The sequence below is a fragment of the Pempheris klunzingeri genome, chromosome 6 (assembly GCF_042242105.1).
Source record: "Pempheris klunzingeri isolate RE-2024b chromosome 6, fPemKlu1.hap1, whole genome shotgun sequence".
NCBI classification, from domain to species: Eukaryota; Metazoa; Chordata; class Actinopteri; order Acropomatiformes; family Pempheridae; genus Pempheris; species Pempheris klunzingeri.
In genome coordinates this window covers 22839948-22866232 of record NC_092017.1, presented here as the reverse complement: position 1 = coordinate 22866232, position 26285 = coordinate 22839948, and the positions used below count along the sequence as shown (strand labels likewise).

The following is a 26285-nucleotide window of genomic DNA, read 5'->3' as shown; positions in this document are numbered from 1 at the left end:
TATAACAAAACAAAAAAAAAAAAGGTTAGAGGCAGTTTAATGGGACATGTGAGCCTGCAGGTCTGATTCCGCTGATAACCTTCTTGTCTTGTGTTCATGTATAACAGGGATGACTTTAGTTTTATTGGTTGGCTCTGATTCAGTCAACTCACACTGTGTTGGGGACATAACATTTCTTTGGGCACTGGCAACTGGCAACCACAAGTTGTCATGCCATTAGCTGCATATTAAACAGACTTTTAAATGTGGTGATTTTGGTATTTGTCGCTTTTCTCTTCTGTTTTGAAAATGATATGATAAGTCTTGCAGCACCATTCGTCCGTCCTGACAGCACGCACAGTTTGGGAAGCACTGTACTGGATCGCTCTCTCCCGGTGGGGTCTTTATTTAATCTCTGCCTGACCTTCTTGACTTTAGTGTTATCCAACCTTTGTATTTTGTTTCTTTTCATTCAGGGTTACTACATGTTATATTGGCAGGAGTGTTGCAAACAACCGCAGGTCCTCCTACCTTAAGCACAGTGGCGTCCAACTTTCGCAATTCAAAGCTGTTGTGGCTGGGCAGGGGGTTGCCTGTGGCTGAACAAAAGATCTTGGGGCTGGAGTTCAGATTCCACTCCAAATTACTTTCCAAATCCAAGATCTGGGGAGCCCGGTCTGAGAAAGGACACAGCATGAAACAGAGATGAGTAACAGACAGCAAAGATAGTGACAGAGGAAAATGATGTGCCAGTAGAGAAAATGATGATAGATAAAAATCATTTGATAGAAGATTTGTTTTTTTGTTTTTATTTCCCAGATAGCAGTGTACAGCTACTATATGCCTCATTTTCTAAATTTCCATCCTAAATATATTTTACTGAAAAATGGAAAACATCTCCATAAATGAAGATTTTTGTTGCAGATTCAAGGATAATGTACAATTAAACACAACTAAATATTTTACCAGTCAAACTGGCTTCATCAGAGTTTAATTGGGGTTGGAGGCTAAACCCCGATGAAGCCAGCTTGTATTGTATGATGCATGTAAAATGTAATCCTTGAGGGTGCAAGTGTGTTTTTTTTTTAGTTTTGTAACTGTCATCATAAGGAAGAAGGTTGGGGTATTCAGATGGAGGATGATGAGTATCGAATTGTGCTGTCCAGTGATGAGCAGCGAGAGTGTATATAAAGGATCAATGCACTCAATTCCATTCAACTGAAGAGGCAGAGCTAAAAGTGGATAAAATGGAGCAAAAGAGGGATTAACATTATGTGGCAACACCTACCAGACTTCTCACAGTGCTGTCCTCTCCACCCCGTGGGACACTGGCATCCACTGAAACGGTTGCAAACTCCTCCATTCTGGCACTTACAGCTCAGCTTGCAGTCTGGCCCATACATGTCATTATGGCAGGCTGATGACAGAAAACAGAAAACTGTTGCTAAACCTATGTTCATATAACTTCAGTAAAACTAGAATTACTGCCTCATTGGTTGTGTGTCCTGACCATAGACTAGTGTCACCAATTCAGTATCAAATCAAATGTGCCATATCGTCACATTCTCCTCTTCTACTCCTGAGTCATGGTGTTGAATTATGGTCAGAAAAGTCTTTTTGTAGAAGATTATGAGATCACAGTGACAGTCTAATCAGTTCATCCTTCCAGTCCAAGTGGACGCTTCAGCCAAATCTAAAGGAACTCCATCAAAGCTTTCCTGAGATGTTTCATTCACAAGAACGGGACTGATGGATGGACGGAGAATCTGAGAGTATTACACCTCAGACCACGGCTGTCGCCGGTGCGGATGCTTCAAAATACAGTGACAAACATGAGTGATGTAGTGCTCACCCATGTCACAGCGGCTCCCAAACCAGCCGCTGGCACAGGAGCAGCCGTAAGGGTCTGGTAGGCAGAAGCGAAGCCCCTTACAGTTCAGCTCAGAGCCACATGACTCCAGGCAGTTTCGTCCAAACATTCCTTCCCTGCAGGCTGCAAACCATCAGAGAAAGACAAATTCACAAATGTTTTTATTTAAATTCCTTGAGTTTTGCTGTATCATGCCCCAACCTGCCATGCAAAACACCACAGAGGACAATGCAACTAGTCTGCCAAAATACTGTAACCCTTTTTTGACTTTATAATTATACTTGATTGAATTATCGTCATACTGTCTCTGGAATACTATGCAATGTGCTGCTAATATATGATGTAATGTAATGCCGGTCTAATATTTGGCATTTAAATGTAGTTTACTTCACCTGTAGTCTCCTTACTTTAAGTGCTAACAATAAGTACTCAATATATGCACCCACAATCAAAATCACTGGTCAAAATTTACCCAATTGGGGTCAATGTAGCACAGACACAGTACTGCTAACTTACAGTGGAACTGTAGGGTCACCAATTAAACCCAGGACAATGTGTTGTTAATATCCAGTGTTTTATAGTATTGTTGGGTTACAACAAGACTAATGAGATTCCTATCAGCCTTATCTGTAATTTGTGTTTGATGCTATTTGGCATATCTTGGAAATCTGACTTCATACATGTTGTCACTCTCTCACTTTGTTTCTCTGTCCGTCTGTCTTCTTTACACACACAAAAACCTTCATTTCTATACGGTACTCGTGAGGACGCTGTATCGAGTGCAGTACAAACCTGTCTCACAGCGCGTTCCCATGAATCCCGGAGGGCAGATACAGTCTCCGATCTTATCGTGACACACTCCGCTGTTGAGACACTCGGGACAGTCCTTGTAACAGTTAACACCCCACTTCTTACTGGGACAGTCTAAAGAGAAAAAGTGTTTTTTTTTTTATTAGAGCAACATGTGTTGAGTGTAGGGTGCAAAATCCATACATGCTAGTCGTTGGTTTGTCCATTAAACCCCAAATAATGTTCTGATTGCATCTGCTATTGACCATCTTAGAGAATGTGGACAAACAACATAAAGACTTCAAATACACATCATATCATTTAGATGCACTTTGGCCGTGCATTTGTATTGTATTTTGGACAGTTTGTCAAAGACGGACGGCCATTTTATATTGTAGAATTCATTATATGAATTTCAAAGTGAACATACAGGTTATAAATACAAAGATATGGAGAGAGAGAGAGAGAAAAAAGGGGAATCTCTAAGGAGAACAGGTGGAGGGTGGAGATGGTGTTGATACTGCTGAGAATTATTACAGGAAATGAAACAAACACATGCGTAAAAAGACATGTCACGTTCAAGCTTGAATTCACCTCAAAACCAACTCCCCACTGTTTTTTGGCTTTTAACAAAAATGTAGTTATTTAAAGGTAAATTTCAACATTTGGTGAAATGTACTTATTTGGTTTCTTGACGAAAGTTAGATGAAAAGATCAAAACCAATCTTACGTCTGTCTATTAAAAATAAGGCTAATGCGATATATAGAGATATATCTCTTGTTTAATCCATACAGAGGCTATGTGCTTGAGTGTTTCTTGGCCGGGCACAGTGACTTCTCCATGTCCTCTTCTCAGGAATTTTTTAACTCATTTGTTTATTCTAAGTTGTATCCGGATATTTTCCTCTTGTCTGCTGTCATTGACATTTGTGAAGAATATAAAGGCAGTTTAAGCTAAATTATTCTTCTTTATTGGTACATTTTGTTTCTTAAGATCTATGTATGTGATTTTATTCTATTTTTTTCTTGTAAAGCACTTTGATCTGATCTTTTTTTTAAATCTTTTTGTGTTATTATTATTACACTCATGTGCTTGGAAGCTATGAGAAGATATGTAGCCTATCCATACAGAGTGTGACTGTATTAATGTATCTAATTAACGTTATATGGCATGACAACTAACTGACCTAACATGACATATGAAGTTGCTGAGGCAGGATAGTGAACACGTAAAGGCAACTTGTGTCACCATTATTATGACCAATAGATATTGAGCTTGTCTTATTTGAATGCAGTCTCACTGCATTAGACAGCAACTCCATTACTTGCCACAGCAGCTATCAGAAAATGTAACAGAATGTGCAGTAAGACAGTAAGCACCTGAAAAACTGTTGTAAAAGCCTTGATAATCAGACAGGGTGTAGATCGTTGTACATGTGTTTGTGTGTGTTTCTGTCTTTATGTCTGTGAATGCCAAGATCCAACATACTTCTGACGATGAGCCTCATCCAGGCGCCCTGAAGGGGGCTGTCCCCAACGTAGCTGGCACTGTAGATGCCTTGATTGGCAAAATTGGCATTCTCCACTGTTAGAACAGCAGTGCGGTTGATCATATCATTCCAGTGAGTCATATAGTTGTAGTTTCCTGCACAAAAAACATGAAAAAACATTAATGGCATATTTTCAAGTGTGTCAAAAAGTAATCTTCCTTCAGTTCCTTAACCAAAAACCAGTAACTGTGTGGTTCTTAATGGAGGACAGCCTTTTCATTACGAGTTAAAGTTCCTGCCTCCATTTTGAGTTGTGTAAGCTGTCTTACCGTTGTACTTCCAGGTAACGTCTCTCTTTTGGGAGCTGAGTAGCTGCATGCTGAGGTCAACCGTCTCTCCTTTGTTAGCAGTCAGTGTAAGGTGAGTTGGAACAAAATTTGCTATGAAGAGCACAGATACATACTGTTATTTTCCAATCATGACACACAATCCAAGAGAAAACTGTGAGTATAAATAATAGAGTCATATTTTAGGCTTGGTCATAACACAAAAAATACAGTGGTGTAGGTTCCATGAACCCACCTCTCTCAAAGTTATTGATCATTGTGACGGTCTCAAGCGGGGGAACTTCCTGAGTGGATTCACAATAGAAGATGCCGATATTATCCAGGTCACGGAAGTCTCTGGCCACCACCTCCTTGTTTCGAGGCTTTTGCACTTTAAAACTCGGCTCTTTGGGGAATATGAGGATTTTCTTGTCTTTTTTGATGTCCAGCACAACCTGGGCAGGGCTGCGCTCTCCGTTGATGCAAGAGATGGAGAAGTGTTTCACGCTGATGGCCTCTGCTGTGGAGATCATGGTCAAGTCGATCACAGCATCTGTAGGACAGCGCGCAGGGTTTGAAACAGTCTGGCATTCTCTGACATACAGGAAAGTTATTAAAGTCATAGGGAGTTTGGCCTGATTATCAGAATACAACAAGGTTTCACAATTCGTTTGAGTCAGGGCAGCATCACATCTAATGAAAATACATGACTATGTTTTGCTCTTATTTAGGAAAGTAAAGACAAGTCAACTCTTTCGGCAGAACACCAATAACTGCATGTGTCTTTGGTTACTTTGTGCAGCTTCACATTTTGAGCAAGAGGTTAAGCTGCTGCTTAAAAATATGATGATGAAATCTGTTTTAAGTTATCTGAATCACAAATCTGAGGTCTCCCGAGATTCAGATAACTGACAGCAGAATATATATAATATGAATATGGTCTTGAACATTTTCACTGCAGGTGTACTGGAGTTTTGCAATACTCAATAAAATCAACACAAGTGTTACGCTGGTCCAAAATCATGGTCACATCCGTCTTAGCATCTACATAATGATGTGCTAGCCCCTAACCCATACACTGCTATTCAATTACTAGTACTAGTAACTAGTAATAACTAGTTCTGGTTTCAATAGAAATGTTTCTATTCCGACATATAAATGCAAACCAGTTCTGTTTCTGACATTAAAGTCAGTTCACAGTGGAAAACATCAGCCACGTGCTTCAGTCAAAGTATGCCAAAAAATCACTTCTGGATTATTAATTGATTTTCATACACATGACAGTGTAGAACATCTAAAAACATGAAGTACCTCTACAATATGAAATCAAAGCAGCCCACAAGAATCAGTATTACTTGAATTTCAGTGTAACACCTGCCATAGGTGATGACACAGTAGTTATATTAGCCCCCACTTGTAAAAACATTTGGTTGAAAAACAAATAAAAGCCCCTAGGAATGTATTTATCTGGATAAAAGCGCCAAATTCAATAATATTAGTTTGTCCAGCGTTCCTTCTCTCTGGTATTTAAGCTCCAGATCCACAGAACAATGGCAGGAAGCATGGATGAGCTCCCTTTCCCCCACAGAGTTCAGACATCTACTTTCTAAACACCGAAAGTATTTACGATTTTAACAAAACATAAATGATTCAACATAACAAAAATGACAAGCAAAACATAACAAAAATCAAATAGTGTAGATTTTGAAAGGAGATTGGTATTTTTCAGTATACGTCCCATTTCTTTAATATCTTGCTCCGTTGAGGAGGTACCCCAACAGCCATAAGAATCTATCTCCCCCTTACCTGATAAATCGAGGAGGCACAACAGCCACAAAATCCTCATGATATTTATAATCCTCATTGGGAAAAAGTTGTGGTTACTAAATCGGATTCACAGGGAGCGTTGTACATCCAAAACGGTGACGCTGCGTCACGACGAGCGGTGCGCTTTTTTACGCATAACTCGGCGAATCACCCAGAGCTCCAGTTCAGGTGTAAAATCTCTTCGGTAAAGACTACAGCGCTCCTGTGTAGCAGCTTTCAGAGATAGTAACGCGGTCCGTCACACTAAACACAAAGTTGGACCTGCGTAAAGCTCAGCTTGGCCTGGGTGGGAAGGGAAGGAAGAGCGTCACCAGACAGCGGAGGACTGCTGGCGCTCCAGACCTCCCCGATTCCGATTAATGTATTTATGAGTTTAAACTCTGTCACTTTTTGTTCCATCACAATGCCAACCACTCAGTCCGTCTTCACATACAATTGGTTCTGTAAAATCTCACGAATATCTACTGTTTTAGCAGTGACATGATAGCAAGGTTATCAGTTTTAAGATTGTCTAAAGTTCTGTGATGTTTCTATCATTTCTATATTTGTATTGAAAACTGAAATACTGAAATTGAGTATTATAGTTCTGAATGATACGAAACATATTGTCCCCTTGTTTTGAAGGACCAGGACTTTAGAGCATGTTATCAAAACGTAACTACTACACCCTGATAACTGTGTACTGAGCACAACATGCCCACACTTTACATGCATTTCTGTGCCTAGACCAACACCCTGCACCCCCCTATGTGTCCTCTGACACTGAAATTGCATTTTATTGCTGCAGTGATTTTCCTTGTAGAGATACTGCAGAACACAAATGCAGCAGCTGGTATCATGTTTTGCCAAATGCAACAGCTTTGTTCTTTCACTTCAATAAGTTGGTTACAATCCATGCAGCTTTGATGGTCAGATTCCCCCTTCCCTCACTGTTATAATCACTCAGCCTCAGGAAATGATGAACAATATGCTTGTTGTGTCTATTCTGACATTTCTTCCACGATCTTTTAAAAGTGCTGTGCTGCCTGACTTCCAGTTGGAACAACTGCACACGCCTTTTCTCATTTTCTGTGCAAAAAGTGCCGGGCTGATTTGATGTTTTCTTTACATTTCCTTGCGGCGTCAGACAATCAACTTGAAGTTGACTCAACTTCTTATTGTTCGAGATTTCCTGTTTTCGATTTCAGGGGCTCAGATAGCTTTCTAAACTGCGAAGAATATTGGATTGTGTGCCGGATCGTCAAAAAACGCAGAATGAAATAATTCTTTACGAAGCATGGGCACCTCAATGTCCAACCTAAAAAAGTAAATAATGTCAAATCCTACCAAGTACAATGCGAATAGTGAATGAATGACAAACTGAAGACCACAATCTGAGGTAGGAGATGTTCTGCTGGTTCAATTAGCTGAAGTAAAAAGAAATCAAATGGAAACTGTAATGCGTATACCTTGGTTGGACTTGTTTTGTCTACAAATCACAGTGTTTCCATCTTGACTCTTGGCAAACAACGGGTCTTGGCGCCTGCGTTTGGCTCAGATCTGTATTGTCTTTTTGACCTGTTAGCGTGACCTCTGTAGCCCAGAAGCAAGAACAACGTCTTTTAAAATACTCTCTTATTTCCTCTTACACTTCAAAAACAACCACAGACATAAATGGACTCAACAACGAACCGTCAAGGAAAGACTAACTGCACGGTTGTGGTGCAGCACATATGTACAGTACAGCTGATGGTGTACAATGAGACAACATGCACCAAACTATACTGTCAAACTTGTTTTGCACACAATTGGGTTGATTTTCTGATAATTAATGCAGGTTTTGCAGAAGTTTGTAGAATCTGTGGTTAGAGTTCAGGGAAACAAGTAAGACGGAAAGCAAAAGAAGATTTGTAAAGACAGAAAAGTGCTGTGTGCTGCAGACACAGCTTGGTGGAGCCTCTATAGGAAGCCAAAAGGGAAAAGACCAAAGGCTGGGTCAACACAGATGCTTCAGCCTCTGGCTGCATTAAGGCTGTCAGCAGCCAGAAACCAGGATGGGGTACTTTTTTGTGAGTGTGTGTATGTACATATATGTGCATGTGTGTGCATATGCAATGGTTCATTGGAGTGAGGGAGAAATAACAGACTGTAAGCATGCATATGTAGTTTAACTGCATGTGTATACATTTTGCATGTGTGTGTGTGTGTGTGTGTGTCAGAGAGTGTAATAGAGAAGGAAATTATTCTAGTGGGTTGGACATGCAGGGTGGAGGACACTCTGTGCTCCTAAACCACTAACCATTGTATCCGAAAGTCTTTGTCGTCCTGTAGTAATTATGAACTGTGTTTGTTGTTCGAGTGACGGGCACTTGCTTCATGACACTACCAGACAAAGATAAGACTCAGTGTGTCTCCTGGCCGAGTTCAAAAAGCACAATAGTGCTTCCCCAATCGTAAACAGGTCAGCAAACAATGCAAACCTAGAACAATCTTGTTAAACCCTGGTTCATTTTAGACGTGTATGCCTTTAAAATTACATGTATGTGTCTTCTTATGAGCTGTGACTGCTTTTGAATTACTGCAACAATCTAAAGAGCAGTATACACATTTTGATTGAGGTTAAGTTGAAATAAATGCATGACTCAATATAAAAACCAATATTAACGCTTGCTTCAATTTTAGTGTTCTTGGTGACAGTGGGTTGTGTCAGCAAACCAGCTATCTGTGTAAGGTATTGTCAGCACTGACATGAACTACTCTGATTTTTCATTAATTGTAATCATTTCATTAGGGAATGCAACACCTCACGTATATGTTTGTATGTTACTCTCACTCTAAAGCATAATTTTTCACACTTAACTGAGAAAAGTCATTGTGGTAAGCTGAAAGATTTTGGGGAAACGTCACTTAAATTGTGTCAGTAAATCAACAGCAGCATGCTCCCATGTATGTTTTGGTTGTTTCTGACATTTTGTTGTGGTTGTCGTGGAGGAGGTGGTGATGGCAAAGCTGGGGGTGTCTGGAAGTGAGACCGGCAGCAGAGGCGGGAGGTCTCTGAGACTTTGTGAGAAAGTTTGTATTAAATTCCCATTTCCTCTCATTGTGTAGGGAGCTGGCCTGGCTCCACACGCACTGATCCTGCTGGGCCCTGGGAGCCTAAGCAAGGGTGTCACTCACACCTCTCATGCCCCCGAAATCACCCCCCTCCATATCAGCCCAACTGCAATTACAAACTCCTGACCTCAGTCCCATCGTTCCCCACACTGTCCATTCCCGAGGATCATGGAGACCCAGAGAGACGCTGATCAAGTGGGAATGTTCACTTGAAAGTGTGATTACATGAATGCCTGTGTATGTGAGAGGACGGCGTTAATAGTGATGGAGTGAATGAGATGATGAAAGACATGAAGACAGATTTCAAGATAGGTATGTGTGTGAGCATTATTAGTAGAATTCAAAGACCTCTATCTTCAAAGTAGGATTTCCTCAACGATTAAGTGCTCTAATGCCCTGATAACGCCAGTGCTATTTTCTATGTAGGTTCTGAATGTATTCATGCTCATGCATATGGTCTATCTGTGTTTTTTAAAAGCAAGGAAATGTCCAACACTACATGGTGAGAAACTGGGAGGTCAACATACTATCACCCTATCCAGGGTCAGTCTTAGAGTCTTGTGGGCCATAAGCAGGATTTGGTTTGGGGGGTCCCCTCTCGGATCATGTTTCCACTTCACATGGCACTGATATTGTCCATTTCGCCCTTCTCAGAGCTTATTATTTTGTCACTATTGTTTGATAAAAATCTTTTCTAGTGGACCTGCCAGCTCCGACCCCAGCTACAGTTCTATTTCACTTTGGCGAACAGTCAGCTAATTATGTTCCACTGGGATGTTATGTTACCTACATTTCTGAATGTGGCCACCATGTAAGCTCAGTGCTGTTCGTATAATGATAATAATAATAATAATAATAATAATAATAATAATAACAATAGCTTGAAATTATATAGCGCCTTTCAAAAGACCCAAGGATGCTTTATAGACAAGACAAAACAACAAAAACAAAACAACAGATTAGCTGCCAAAGGCCAAAGTGTCTTTTGAGAGCCATCTTGAAAGAGTCCCAGGATGGAGAGCATTCCAGAGGGTGGGGGCGGCCATACTGAATGCTCTATCCCCAAAAGTCTGCCTCCTAGTGCGGGGGATGGAGAGGAGACCTGAGTCAGAAGACCTCAGGCTCCGTGAAGAGGTATGCTGGTGGAGGAGGTCCGTTAAGTATTGTCGGGCAGGGTTGTGGAGTGATTTATAGGCCAGCAAAAGGAGTTTATAGGTGATGCGATGAGGTATAAGATAAGATAAGATACAAGAGATATAACAAAATATGAAAATATATGCAAATCTACAAATATGAGAGAAAAGATATGAATGCATATAAAACATATACATGTGTATTGCACAGGATATTGTGAGTGTGAGTTTCCAATTCTTCCATGTAGATTGTGGCTATTGATTTTAAATCCATGTCAATATCAGTGTTTGGTTTGGTATGCAGCAAACATGCACACAAACTCACACATGTTTTTATCCATGCTAGCGTAGCTGTAAGAACGGCAAAGCTGGTCTGTCTATCACTTTGGTGCAGATGTCTGAACAATGATGGGATGGGTTGTCATGAGATTTGTAAAACTGACTGGTGATCCTCTGACTAGAGTATTTGGGAGATGCAACGCTAGAGGAAAGATTCAGGACATTGAGCCACCTCCTTGGCCACAGGACATGAAGACGGGAGTGTGTCGGCAAAGGGGACGTTGGTTCCTAACCTTTGTAGCATGTTGCTTCCTTTTCTTTCCCACACTTCCTGTCACTTTCCACTGTATACTTTCTCACAGAAAAGAACTGTCATTTAAGTAAGCTTTAAAGTGACATGCCTCTAACAGATGGATCCACACATGGGATGATGGGAAATGATCTGATAGGGGGTAAGAATATACAAAGTCAGCATGGCCACAGGGTGAGCAGGATGTCTACAGTTCATAAGATACACAGTGAGAGATCTGGACTACATGTAGATACTATATTATCTTATCTTCTAACATCATGTCACTCTGGATGATATAAATCTGAGCATTGTGCTTGCAAAGATGTATACACATTCATAATCCAATGCCCCTTTACCCACACACCCACACACACTACACAAATGTAGCTGAGATAAAGGAGGGTGATACAAAATTAGATATTGTCGGGTTTAAAGAGTTCATGATTCAGGTTTCAAGTTCTCCACAGAAGCACCACGTGCCTTTCATCCCTCCCATTCCTCAGGCTCCACCAGCAATCTCCTCACTGGGGTTTTCAGGGAAGGAAGCTTAAGGAACTAAAAGGGACGATATCTCTGGTTTTAAAATATCAGTTACTTGCAGATCTCAAGTTTCCCAACATTACAAATTAGTTATATGAACTCATCAGAGTACTCTTTGAAATTTTAATTGCTTAAATATTAAGATCTAAATGTTAAGGCCTTAGGAGTGATGATTGACATAAATGTCATCAACTGACGGCACTTTTGATGAAAAAAAGGCCCTTGGCAGCATTCCTGGTCCACAACACAGTTAGTTTTATCCATGTGTCTAATTCATCTCATTAAAAAAAGCTGTTGCTGATTTTATACTGTCAAAAAATGGTATCTGTGTTACGGCTTTGACATGACTGCTTTCTGATATCAGTCAGTGGTGACTGAGCTGTTGTCTCGCACAGCAGGAGTTAAGGCAATCTCTGCTTTAACTCTGCAGAAGGACCACATGCCTTGACTGGCTTTAATGCTCATTTTTAAAATGTTTTTGTCAAGAACTCAAAAAAAGTTACAACATGCACACTTTAGGTTAACTGGAGAAAGTAAGCTCTTCGCTTTTCATGACGTTTCCTCATTGACAAACAAAATCAGAGAGTGCTGAGCACTCAGTGTCATTTCCACCAATGTCATGAGTAATGATCGTGAGAAAAATTACTCATGTTTATCTACCTGTCCTTCCAAAAATACTGCTGGTGCTCAGCCAGCTAGTTGATCATTTTGTGACATTTATGTGTTTCCCTCCCAGTATGTTGATAGAGAAATTCAAACCCTAAAGTGGTGAACTTTGACCTTGAAAACATGTAAAAACAGTAACTGCTGTTTGTGGTTATTGAAACTGAAATGTGTCTGTATCGCTATTTTAAGGACTAAGCAACTACAATGTGTTGACTGGCAGTCTCAGATCAACAATCCCATTTTCAATCAACAAGATTTGCATGAATAACTGCATATGTAATATGCAATTGTATTTGCAGTTTTATTTATTTTATCACTACACCACAGAGTAACTAATGTAAACCTGTATACACAGATGTGTACACATTCATAATACAATACCCCTCCCCCCACCCACACACACACTACACAAATGTAGCTGCGATGAAAGAGCATATTCCTAAACTTTCTTTTCCTGTCCATTCATCCCTCCCACACTGGAAAAAAAACAACACGGCCCTGAGCTGAGGCCCCCCACTAACCCCAGTCTCCCAGTCTGCCTCCTGGGGTGAGGCTGGGGCACTGGTAATGGGGATGGCATGATCTTGGCCTATCACCACACATAGTCAGGGATGTTGATGGATGTTGATGTTATACCGACTACTGACCCCAAACAGGTAGATGCACTGTGCACACGCAGACGCACACCTCATTAATGGTGTTATGGAAAGCCTCTGGATCAGACTAAGGAAGCCCTAATCATAACAGCATGCAGTTGACCTCTAGTGCAGGTTCCTTCCACTACAGGATCATGTAGGATAACATGATTTCAGACAGTCAGCAGACACAGCAAGATAAGTAATAGAAGAGGGGAGGTAATATTTCCCAGGTATGGGGAAATGGTTTTGCAATTATTATCTGTTTATGAAGCTGAATATTGCATGTAAACCCAGGAAGCTGAACATTTCTGCTTGTTTTGCATATCAAATACAGCTCCCAAAAGAATGAGAGTGTTTTTAAACATCCCTCGTTTCTGTCCATCTGTCTCTGGTTTGGTCACAGATTTGGCGGCAGATCAGGTTTTAGCGCTGAAATGAGAATGAAAACACAAATTTCACATCCTTTCTAAAAGTGGCCAGAATGTCAAATGAATGAAAGGAAATATTGGCAAAACAATGGCACAAGTTTTATTAGTTTGATTTCTTACTTTGTTAGCCATAGTCAGAAGCTAAAGATGGAACAGCTGTTTTGTCCATTGCTATTATTATGCGAGTTTGCACTGCTAATCCTAATTATAGAAATAAAATATCTGTCCCATCAGAACATGGGTATCAAGGAAATTGTGGAAAGGGAGTGGTACTAAATCCAGCCAACATGTCTCTGGAATATTACAGGCGTTTTTTAAGGAAGTTGAATAACACCCTGGGAGCGCTGTGCTGAAAGGCAGAAAAATGCAAGAGCAGAGATTTCGTGCAAATGCGCCTTGAGACTACAGTCGCAGAGGCCCCGGAAGTGTGATTCAACAATGCGTTACCTGGGGGAACGATGTGATATGATATGCTGAAGTGAAACAGTGAGCCTGGGAGTACCTGATGTGAGAGTTAAACAGAGCAGAAAAAACACGCAAGAGAGAGAGAGTAAGAGAGATGGATGAGCTGTTGTTGCTTGTCCAAAGTGTCCAGAGAACTTGAGCCAGATTCAGGAAGAGGCACTGCTGCTGGAGGCTGATATGTGTGTGAAGGAAGTGGAGGGAGCACAGGGGCAGGAATCACCCTACAGGCAGGAAAAGGCCTGTGGAGGTGATGGTGGGGGGTGGAGGTTGCGGGGCTCGGCTCCTGTCTGATAGCTGTTTGCTCAACACACACAGACTCAAACGCACAGACGTGCTCACGCTGCTTTGCAGTCTGTAGGTTCTCGTTCCCATCAGCCGGTGAGCAGGAGGGACGCAAAACGAGAGAGCTGGATGGCTGCTGGTGCCAAAGCAGGCATGCACCCTCACATACTGAGGAATCTGGCTTCAAACGTTCTCGTACACGCGACAGTGCTGCTCTGCATACATTAGTGTATGAAATCCATGTTTTAATGCACGTCTGCTTCAGTAAGAGGAACTAGAAATTTTAATGTCCAAGAAGCCACTAGAAATGCATCAATTTTTGTATTATGATTGGTTTTGATGGAAGTTTGTTTAAGAAAAATATTAGTTGGTTTGACCTTTCTGCTTAATATAAAAATGATCAGGTTTCAATGTACCTTTTGTTTCACATGGTGAAACATGGATCTTCCAAACTGCTTTTCTAAAGATTTTGAATGCTTTCTTTACATGGAGTTATGCTGCAAAAACAGTATGTTGTATTTCATAACAGTGTGAACAAAAAACATTTGTGAGACAGAAGCTGGACGCTACATTATACAACAGGCTGGTGCTTTGACCACCTCAGCATTTGCACTCATAAAGTGATTGTTTATCAGGTTTTTTGTGGCTTTTCATTCAGCAACTCACAGAAATGAATCTGTCTAGCGACCTATCTAGTAGCCAAAATGTGAGTATTTGTTTAAAGCTGAATTGTGTGCACACTTTAAAAAAAACAACTGCACCTGCAGAGGGAGTTGCAGACACAGATCTCTTCTGCATGCCAAACCTAAAAAAGAAGAAGTAGTAAGTCTTTCATACTGCCACCATATGAAACATTTCAAACACAAATTCCTCCCTGAGCCATTACTGAATCCTGCAGCACTCTCACTTTTCGCATAAATATTCTCACAGAATTCACAGAGGGATTACAAAAATGCACAGTTGGATCTTATTAAAAATGTGTTGACTTTTACATGAATCTCCCAAAGTTAGCAGATCTACAAGATACCAGGCTGCGGTTTAACACAGTGAGCCACTGACGTTTTTAACGCAGCTCTGTCTTTACACTTGCACAAAAGGTGCGTTTCTGTGCTTGTGGGAGCGTTTCTCTACACCGAGTTTATCAGTCAGCGTTTTGTTAGAGTACATTCACACAACCATCCATCCATTGTCTGTACCGCTTAGCCTTAAGGGCCGCGGGGGGGGGGCTGGAGCCAATCCCAGTGGACTTTGGGCGAGAGGCGGGGTACACTGGTCGCCAGTCAATCACAGGGCCACATTCACACAACCATGACATCCAAAACAAACAGTAAGGTAATCCTACATTTTTTATTTATTTTTTTTAATTTAACCTTTATTTAACCAGATAAAGACCCATTGAGATCAAGATCTCTTTCACAAGGGTGACCTGGCCAAGAGGTCAGCAGCACATGTCATAAATGTCCTAAATACTGATTAACACTCCATTTGGATAAATAATTTTCCTCACAGAGGCAGCATTCAGGTCAATAAATATGGACCTGTATACTTTTGAGGCTAGGTAAATATAAAACATTATGTTTATATGCAATTGGTAGATTTTTTTTAGCAGCAATTCACCTTGGAGAGTAAAACCACCCCCACCTTTAAAGGAAAAAACTAGATGTCTCATATTAACAGTATCCATATCTTCTTTTTCTATAACACACACTATTACACCTGCATGTGGCAGGAGCTCAAACCAAATAGTTCCAGACTCACGATCTTCCCACTGCATGTTAGTGGAAGTGAGGTATGTAATGTAACACCAATGAGCACATAAAGTCAGGAAACTCTTATATTAGATTAAATTAGATGAAACTTAAACAACCTCTTTGTTGAAACTGGGTCATCACAGCAGCAGAGTGAAGGATGTGAAGGAGGGAAAAAGGCCTATTTCAGTGTGCGAGGGAACATTTCAAATGGCACCTTGACTAATGAAATTAGAGCCATGATAGAGAATATCACATTTAATGTACAAGTCATTACAATAAAAGGTCACTCAGATAATACTGCTATTTTTAGATAAAATTGTCTTTTGCGTTTCATTAACAGATCTAAAGCAGATGTGCAGAGGGCCTCACTCACATTATCACATTTCCAGATGGAGGCTACATATGGACTCACACACTCACAAAAATGCGAACAATGCGAGGCAATCACCTTGTAAAATTTACACTCAAGTGGTTGCAGATCACGACGGCTACAGCAGAGAGAGAGAGGTAAGAAAAACGAATGTTATCATTCCATCATGCCTGCTGAGAGCTGTGGATTGTCTTCTTGGTGCTTAATGCCCAGTTGCAGGCTTGTTTGTCACATAGCTCTTCCTCAAGTCCGACTATCCATTGTTATGTACAGTGCGACACGTGTTGTTATTTCCCGTCTCTCTTAAAAGACCTAACAAGGCCTTCCCATCTTCAGCACAGAGTGGGCCATGACCTCAGACCCCCACCACTTCGCTGAGAGGACAAACAGTAAACATCCCAAGGTAGAAAAAGTGGGGAAAGTCCCTGCTCTCTGCCGAAAATCTCATCCAGTATCATAACATCTGCTCCACTTGGTGCCACTAATGACCTTGCTTATATTTTCCTGTTGTAAATGGAGTGAAAACATAACCAGCAAAACATCTGATATTAAATGTCCATAGCTGCTGTCTTCATCATTTAAAAAATCTCTCTGTCTGATTAGACAATTATCACAGCTGTCTAAACAGATAGAAAATGGAGCTAAAAGGAAAAAGGGAGACTTCATATTGGATTCACATTCATCAGGTGGACACAAGTCTTTGCTATCAGGTTAAAAGGTGATAGTATGTCAGTGGTGTTAAAAGCTTGGTTTTGATAGTTTGATATAAATACATTCACCACTTTTTGTCTTGTTCTCATCCCAGTTCAACTCTATGGTGCAAAGACCAAATGAACCCACAATACTCATTAAAGTATATTTTAATCAATGATCAGGCCTATCTTACAGATACTAAATAGGTAAAGTATGACTGTCAGAGTCCACCAACAGCCAGCAGCAAGCTGCACCTAGTATCTATGGTGGGAAACCGCTTCTTACAGCTGATGCTGAGTTATCATTTTACTGTCCCAGCCCATCCTCGTCCGTGCCATCTGCCCCAAGACATGCAGCTGAGCCATCCTGGAACATGCGTAGGGAGGAAGGGAGGGAAGGAGGAAGAGTAAGGGAGGGAGATGTAAAGATGTGGAGTGGACAGGAAGTAGCCCTATTGTTTTCAGGGTCACCTCGCTTTTCCTTTCAGAGCCACCAGAGGTCTGCTCTCTCCCCTCGGGCTGCACGTCTTAAACAGACAAAACTCCTTGTCGCCGCAAACTGTATCTTGTCTGATTTCCTCCCTCATCTGAAAAGCTCTGAGAAAAGGGTTTACTTTTTAGATAAACAAAGCAAGGTGTGGTGCCTGGAAGGCACACACACACACACACACACACACACACACACACACACACACATTACGGGAAGAGGCCACACAAAATAGATCAAACAAGATTATTTGATTACCCACTGGAACCATATCTACACAAACAGAACGTCCATTTGCAGAAGTGACTGGTTGGTCACAGTCTTACTTATGAATGCACATTTGTAGTTACAATTTAAAACACAACATACTGCTAATAAGTCATATTTGACCTCTTCCTGGTTTGGCATAGCTGAGTGACAGCAGTGCCTCTGACCAGGTCTGCTGTGCCAATGGACGGAGAGGAGCAACAGTAGGCGGGGGAGAGCACACCTTAGTTACAAAGTTACCTATTAACTTGTCCTTCTGGGAAGCAGCGGCAGAGCACAACCTTTGCACAACATTTCTCCATTTTACAGACCAAGCAAAAGAAAATGTAGTCAAGGTTGATGTGAAACGTGAAAGCGTACGGACAAACGGAGAACTCGGTGAGACAGGAGGAAACTACACCGACAGGTGACCAGGTAAGACTGGAAATTAACTGCTGCTCTTCAAATAGTGGGAGCTGTGACAGTCTCGTCTACAAACTGTGTTGCACGATGTTAAGATCATATTGACCTGCTTGTTGGGTTATAGCTTATATCTAGTGAATAATTAGCAAATAATGTACAAAATGTCACAATGTGATTAAAAATGTGTATTAAAACTGAGTAAACATACACATAACTTTTCACATGCACTCATATAAGTTTATTTGGGGTTTATATGGAGACATATATTATAATTCTGAGTACTGTAACTTCATTAGAAACATAAACTGTTCTACACTGAAGTTATTCGATAGCTGCTGATGAAGACAATGCTTGCTCAATACAGAAAACATTCATAGAGTGTTTTTATTTCAATTATCTGGTTGCAAAACCATCTCCTGCACCTGTTGCATGTTGGACACCTGCTGCTTTCATCCAAATCAGTAAGGCACCATTAGCAGCACACTTGTTCACCCTCTTAGAAGTAATAATTCAGATTTACAGTGTTTATTTAATACAGCAGCCAAGCGCTGAAGCTACTCTTTAAATATCAAATATAGTAGTTTTTGGTCATGACGCAGGTTATGCAGTGTGTTGTTGCATTAGCCTCACGGTACTAAGGTTGACTTTTACTCATTGTGTCCCTGTGGTCCCTGTGTTGACAGAGACCATTATTCCAGGGCAGAAAGGCAGAAACCAAACATGACACTTAAGGGCACTTTGCTTAAGCTCTCATAACCTCGCTTCAATTAAAATTAAATGGGAGAGAACAAAACAACAGTAGCTTAATCATCTCTCAGAGGTGTAGTTTGCATACCAAAATATTTAACACAGGGTCTTTGAGCTGTAATTTACAGTGTGCGAGTGAAACAATTATGCTCATAAACAATGTCTCTGCCAGCTGTTTTTCAACTCATGGCAATATCAGACCTTCTGCCATTATCCTTGACAAACAATGGCACAGCCTGACTCCTCCGCACATTTTCAAAGCAAGACAAAAATACAGATCTTGGCAGAGAGATAAGAGGGAAAGAGGGTGGCTTACTGCGTGTTGCTCTGTGGATCGTTGGGGCGAGGGTCAACTGAAGGACGGCTCTTTCATTTTCTGCGATTCTATGATTATCGGAGCCAAGGAGAGCAATGTTTGCTTAGTCAGGTATTATTAGGGTGGTTGGTTATGTGAAGCCAATGAATTTTGCGTGAGCAGTTTTCAAAATGCACTTTGATGTAATTCCGTGATGTTTTTTTGGATGCAAATCAAGCTCTTTGTTGAATAAGCTGAGTGGTGGAAGAAGAACTCTATCACGTATTGAAGGTAAAAGGTAAAATACAACAAAGTAAAAATGCTTCATTATAAGTTATACTCCATGATTCAAAATTCCACTTGAGTGACGTAATATCAGTAAAATGTAATACGAAAATCTAAATTTGGGATCATTTTCATTAGATCATCAGTATATTGACATGTCCTCTATACTGATGCATCAATGCGTAAGCAGCACATTACTGTTGTAGCTGGTGACGCTCCAAACAAGTCATAGAAACATGACAAGAGACCCCAAGCAGACTGGTTTTACGTCAAATAAACATAGTGGAGTAAAAAGTACAATATGTATCTCTGAAATGTAATGAAATGAAAGAATAAAGTTGCATGTAGTAGCAGTACGGTAAAACTACCTCAAACTCATAGTTAAGAACAGTACTTGAGTAAATGTACTCAAATGTATTCACCTGCGTAAGTTTACACTTCAATTCCAAACCATAAAATAGCTTACAGTTAATTTGTCTGTGCAAAGGAATGTGATCACACTCCATGAGCAGAACATAATGTTAATGTTTAATTCAGTTTGATGACAGAAAGAACATCTCACGCCCCCTGGCCATCATTAGAGTCTATAAACTGACACTCGACTCACAATTTGGGGCAGTGAAACAAAGAGTGACTGAGAATAATGTTCAAACTCCGACTATTGCAGACAAAGATGCAAATGTGGCCTCTTACACATGCATGTTCACATGCAAAGACAAATAATCGTACAGTAGCAGTGCGCAGCAGAGCTCACAAACACTCGTAGATCTGGCACACATAGATTTCTGGCTCCCAAGCTTCTCTCCTATAGCTCCCGGCCCTGCACTGCTTGGTGGGTGGATTTTGTTGTGCTTTGCCTCTGTGAGGACAGAACAGGAAGAGATAAAGGCAGGCCTGTCGGTGTGTTTACAGCCAACACTGCTGAGGAGAATAGCTGCAGAAGACGAAAAGGAAGAGGCCTAATGGCCGGCGCTAAACAGCCGGACCCCTCTTGCTGTGAAAAATCACCTCAGAGCCAAGAAAGAGAGACAGAGACACATACACACATCTTAATTACATCTCAGAATGCAACAAACCACAGTATGGAGGAAGGAAGAAAATGTAGATGAGATTCTAAATTATAGTAGACAGGGAGCTATTATTTCAGAAGTGTGAGGGTCAAACATAATTGCAGCCTGGCGTTACATTAGTTTGGGTTTTATTTTGAAATTTCTCCTACAGAAAGATTCAAGTTCATAAAAAACAAAGCGGCTATTTGTCATGTAGGCATATTTTAAAAGACAATACTGTCAGACAGTATGTCTTCCCAATCAAATCCAGATGAAGTAGGTAAAGGTCTACCAGTCGATCAGTGTGGACATTAAGTCCACATTTGGGATTTGCAAGGCTACATTAGAATAATCAGTCTCAATACCATATCATAATATCTACTTTAATATTCTGAGCTAATTCACCAGGTCACATATTAAAGTAATAGTTTAACATTATGGGTTATAACCTGTATGTTTATATGGTTGGAAATTGTTGATCTCTCAGATCTGTGCACTAAATATGACGTCACATCCACCAGACAGTTAGCTGAAAAACAAAGAAAATTAAAGCTTTTAAGGCTAACGCATGGCTTTTGTTGTTGAGTGTAATGTTTAGATGGTAATGTTTATTCTTAAGTGTTCAGGCAGGGAAAAAAATCTAACTAATACGGCCCTTTAAACCATGTCCTTGAGCATCTTTAAGAAAACGATACAGGTCAAAAGCATTGAAAATACAGGTGCTAGCAAGGCAACACAAACTACGGTGAGTGCACAGTGAACTTGTCTGACTGCATCCTCACAGCTCTACTGTAAACACAGGGAACCAGTCTGTGGACTCATGCATGCAAATGTCTGGCAAAGTTGCATATAACTGTACACAAAGGCCTCCTATCTTTCAAACATAAGCTACCATAGATAACAGGTTCGTATTTGCATTCAGAACTTCATCAACGTTTTAATCTCAACTCACACAGAGTGAGGACAAAATGAGTATAAAAATCATGATGATGATTTATAGTACAATTTGTCATTAAAGGAATAGTTCGACATTATGGGAACTACGTTTATTTGTTTTCTTGCGGAGAGTTACATGAGAAGATCAAAACTGCCCCCATAAAAACGCCATTTTAATGACGGTTAACTGCCAGACTCTTTTTTGAGGAAGTTACTGGTCACTTAGTTTTTTTCGATGGATTAAACAATCTACTGACAGAGGCTAGTAGTTTTCCCCTTGTTATATCTCTTTGTGCTAAGCTAAGCTAATCGGCTGCTGGCCCTCCCTTTAAATGGTCCTCTCATCTCACGCTCTGCCACAATATATCAAAGTTTTCCTTCAAAAGCAACTGTTGGTCATATTTAATGGCATTTAAATTTAAAAAAAAAAAGCCTTTTGATTTGTTGTTCTAAACAAATAATGTCTGGTACGTTTTCTTTTATTCGCCTTTGAGAATCATTAAATGTGTGGCACCTTATTGTTGGAAACCGTGAAGCACACATTCTTTCACACACACTCATATTAGTGATTTCACCAGCGTTTTGTGCCGGTTAGACCCACGGAGGAAGGTCCTACACTATGTGAGACTTCCTGTTTGCGACACACTTTTCCTGCTGTGGGTGATATCCTCCCGAGCTCCTGACAGCTTGTACTCAATTATGACTTCTGGATTTAAAGGATCCAGGCAGCGTCTCCTTTTTTTATGATGACACTCTCACTCTTCATACATACTAAGTGAAATATTTAGGTCATTTGATTGTTCGTGTTCTTTTTGTGTGACTCAGTTATAAAATATGCATTTGCTGGCACAAAGAGTCCTAAAGAATTCAAAGCCATAATGCACATGGGATATGGGGGCATTGTAGTTTACTGATATGCTACAGAACTGGAAAAGCAGATGTGTTTTTCTTTTTGCAAGATGCCTTTGTAGGCAAATGTGTAACACTGTAAAATACTGATTCAATTCTCTGTTTCACTTTCTCTAAAGACTCATGTGACTGCAGCAAGAGGAGGCTCATATTTCAACATTCACATAGGATGTGAATGCTGCCACCACCTTTCACTTGTTACTGAACTGACGTATATCCTCTCAACCTTGCCACCTAGTGGATCTCTTACAGTTCAACTGCCTCCTGGTCAACAGACATCTTCCAGTAAACTACCTCCCTCGTCTGGGAAGATGCCTGCCCTGCAACCGTTCCCTCAGATCCCATTTATCTTTTACCTTCTGCAGACAATACAAGATTAACCGGCTTCATACATTACCAAACATCAGCGGGTCAAGAAGTTAAAAATTCCTTTCCAGCATCATTTACAAGAGTCTGCTGGAGACTCCAAATAAGCAGGTCACAAAAACTGTTCTATTGACTGATGTATGTGTGATATATACCCAAGGTCAGTGGTTTCATGCTAGAGTTAATGGTGCCCCATAAAAAGAGGCAGGTCCCATCCAGCGAGAGGCAAATTGAGCCAAACAGGACAAGTCATTCCCCAAAAGAGAGTGCACAAACACGAGCGAAGCCAGATGGAGCCATCATCAAATGGCACACTCTCTATAGCTGCTCCAACAACACAAAATGGTAAGAACTCAGTTACAGCACATCTGCTAAAACATGGCAAACAGAACCAATCCGTTCATTCTTAGTTTAAACCAGATCATTTTGTTAAAGGCAGCGATGATGTGGGGGGGTATTTCAAGTGCTTTCCACATTGTCCTGGTGTGTGATCACACCAGGACAATGCTTCCCAATCACGGCAGCTTAAGTGAGATGTGATTCATTTTCCTCTCTTGCAGGCACTTTGGCAACCCAGACAGGCAAATACACCTCTCACAACTGGGAGTTCTTGGTGGCCGTCCTGGTGACAGCCGTCTGCGTCTCTATTCTTATCGCCCTTCTGGCTAAATGCCAGGTGGTTCGGCGTTACCTGGCCAGCTACAGGCACACGCGGCTGAGGGAGGCTGACACTATTAGCCACTGTGAATTGTCAGGTTGGTTTTTAACCCATAAAACTAACCTCAATATAAAAAGAAACATAATTTTCTTTACGCAGTAGGTAAAAAAATGCTCCTATACAGGACACTGAGCTATGGCTCACAGACAAAGTTAGCAAACAGCTGGGTGTGTACGGTAAATGAGCAACTCCTCATATCATTATAACCCTAAAAGGTCAGAATTTGTAAGTCTTAATTTGTAAGAAAAACATTACAACTTCTCAAAGTCAAAAACTAATGAGAGAATATATGTGTTGCTTTTCTTCATGACAAACTCTGTGGCTCATTAAAGGCTCATTTTGGGTTAAAACATCTGTCAAACTTCATCTGATCAAACAAATCCTAGCCATTAGTCACTGTTAAAGCAGCTTCGGGCTGTCCATCAATGTGACATTACAGATTACAGCTTTCAGTCTTCCATGGGGTGAGGTCTCTCATTTTTCTAAACACCAACCACGCTGTCAGTTAGAGTGACACACACAGAACTTACCTTTTTAAATGGCCGTTGGTCCTGATGCCTCTGTTGCTGCTCCCAGGTCCGGAGGTGGGATTCGCCATGCCAACCAACCCTCACTGTATCCCTCCCGTGACCGAGGAAGATGATGACGGCTTCATTGAGGACAACTACATCCCGGCCAGCGAGAGAGCGAGGGCTGAGAGAGCAGCGGAGAACATGGAGGACACAGAGGAAGAGATGGATGATATTGAATTTACCATCGGCTAGTTGGACTGGCTCTCCTCCTCGGCTATGTAAACCCCCGAGCCACCGATTCCACTCCCACTTTCTCTTGAGTAAGACTCATACTGTCCAACACAAAAAGGGAAAACATTGGTTACTTTTAACAAAGAATGACTTCATGTAACGTGCATTATTATGGCAGTATTTCTTAATGTGCGATCTAAGGATGCATACATGAGAATTTTAGAATACACTTAGTGTGGGACAATAGATAGAAGTCCATTTTATATACTATAACTATACTGACAACAATCATAAAAGGTTTAGATGTAAGTGATAATCAAAGATAATCAGATTTTGTCCTGAAACAGCAAAAATCTTGAGTGAAAAAGATATCAAAGGGCCTTCAGTAATTCTGACCTTTGCATCTGTTTCACCAGAGTCGATTGCTGGAGTGATTAGTTGATTCGACAGCACAAGTTATGCAAAACGTCTCCGTGTGATTTAGACAGATAACCACAGTTGTGCCGAATGTAAACACAATCCTTTCACTTTGCACCGTCATGTTTTGTGCATGGATGTATAATATGACTGAAGTTTTATAGAAAGCTCTGAGTGCTCAACAAGCAACAAGAGACAAGAGGCTCAAAGCGACTGTGTTGTTACAGCATCAGTGTACGTTTTGATTTTTGCTTTTTAAAATATTCCTTTTACAGATTTTTGTAAGTTTTGAAAAAAACAAAAACAAATGTAGGGCTACTGCTGCATAAAAAAAAATGTAGGCAAGGTTCATTTATAGTAACAGGAATTAACCTGCTTGCAATTAGTTACTTTCCAGTTGACCCTTATTTTTAGAACAGACTTTGAATGATGTCAGCGCTCCCCTTACTATCATCTTACCACGTGCTTTGATTTATTATATTGTATGTTTTATTTGTATTCTGTAAGACGACCTTGTGAGCCTTGAAAGGCACCCTAAAAATAAAATGTATTATTATTATTATTATTATTATTATTTGATCAGGAAATTGTAAAGAGTGTGACCTCAATAAAAACCCACTTGTAACCTAAACAGTGTCACCTGGACAGGTCTATTTTTAAACCCAAACAATGGATGTGGCCTAACTTCTGTGGACTAGTTTCTCCACCATTTGGCTCCTGATTGTCTCGTTGGTCACAGACTGGGATCCTCACACTCACCTTTCTTTGGAAACTTTACAACATCGGTATCAACAACAGTAATTAAGCTTGACACTGTGTCTCGAAAAGAGGCCTGGAGCGCTCCGGATCCTCTGAGACCATCCAGCTGATGAGAGCGGTCTGACAGGGCTGCGTGAAGCTGTCAGGCGAGGCTCCCCACTCCCACCCGGAAACACAGCAGCGTCAAGTTCACGTAAAGTAGTCCGAGCCGAGCCGGAACAACGGCGATCCGTGCCTTCACAATAAAAGTGCAGCATCTGGCATAGTTTCCTGTTATGTGTGTGTACAATATAAACCCTCATTAGAATATAATCTATGATTCTTTTACTAATTTAGCACACCGCTTCAGTGTAAAATACTGAAGAGGTTTATAAGACTGTGTTGTCTTTAGTAGTTTTTACTATTTTCATTGTGGAGCACTTTGGGTGAACTGCTGTTGCGTTTAAGTGCTTTATAAATAAAGTTGGATTGGATTGGATATTGTGTTGATAGATTTCTTAACAAATTAATACATGTAAAAGCACTGATCAGTGGTGGGAGAAATATTTTCTACTTGTAAAAGCAGTAGCACAACAATATAAAAATACTCCATAGCAAGTACAAGCTCTGCATTGTAGTAAAAGTATTATCAGGTATCATAAATGAAAGTACTTAAGCAGACTGGCCCCTTTTTTAGAGGGTACAATTATAGTAGTTGATTGTACTGTCAAATCAATATGTAATTTCTAATTGCTTCCTTGTTTTATCTTCTTATCTGCACACTGATGGGTATAATGATACACCATATCTTACACGATTAATCAGTAACTCTTGTTATCAAATAACAGTAGGCCAGTGGAGTAAAAAGTCAATTTTCCTCTGATATATGACAACTAATAAAAGTAGCAATCAATGTAAATAAAATCCTCCATTACTGGTTGAAGTTCAGAATCCAAAATGTTGCTCAAAATGACATCAGTATTTGCAATAAAATGTGCTTCCTGTATCGAAAGCAG

General features: G+C 40.6%; 2 protein-coding genes across 4 annotated transcripts in view; one reads left to right on the top strand and one right to left on the bottom strand.

The window, feature by feature from the left end:
* Positions 1-17479, bottom strand: part of tie1 (tyrosine kinase with immunoglobulin-like and EGF-like domains 1) — a 31151-nt gene extending 13672 nt beyond the window's left edge. For 2 of the 3 annotated variants that reach the window (XM_070832299.1, XM_070832301.1), the window contains exons 1-8: positions 6261-6486; positions 4711-5007; positions 4458-4568; positions 4128-4283; positions 2642-2773; positions 1832-1972; positions 1268-1396; positions 511-656 (exon numbers count right to left, since the gene is read on the bottom strand). In XM_070832299.1, the coding sequence (XP_070688400.1) occupies positions 511-656; positions 1268-1396; positions 1832-1972; positions 2642-2773; positions 4128-4283; positions 4458-4568; positions 4711-5007; positions 6261-6318 (1170 nt within the window). In that variant the 5' untranslated portion in view covers positions 6319-6486. Of the gene's footprint in view, positions 1-510; positions 657-1267; positions 1397-1831; positions 1973-2641; positions 2774-4127; positions 4284-4457; positions 4569-4710; positions 5008-6260; positions 6487-17165 lie in introns of those variants that run through there. The other variant, XM_070832300.1, reaches the window with a different exon arrangement.
* A 5235-nt stretch (positions 17480-22714) lies between these two features.
* c6h1orf210 (chromosome 6 C1orf210 homolog) lies at positions 22715-25605 on the top strand. The gene is made up of 3 exons (XM_070832342.1): positions 22715-22998; positions 23214-23408; positions 23948-25605. The coding sequence occupies exons 1-3, from the start codon at positions 22944-22946 to the stop codon at positions 24133-24135; spliced, it is 438 nt and encodes a 145-aa protein (XP_070688443.1). The 5' UTR covers positions 22715-22943; the 3' UTR covers positions 24136-25605.
* Positions 25606-26285: the final 680 nt, after the last annotated feature.

Bases quoted from the DNA above. Each gene is read 5' to 3' on its own strand.
- c6h1orf210 (XM_070832342.1), top strand. From the start codon at position 22,944: ATGGAGCCATCATCAAATGGCACACTCTCTATAGCTGCTCCAACAACA. The intron at 22,999-23,213 runs GTAAGAACTCAG...CCTCTCTTGCAG, and splicing joins TGCTCCAACAACACAAAATG to GCACTTTGGCAACCCAGACA. The intron at 23,409-23,947 runs GTTGGTTTTTAA...TGCTGCTCCCAG, and splicing joins TAGCCACTGTGAATTGTCAG to GTCCGGAGGTGGGATTCGCC.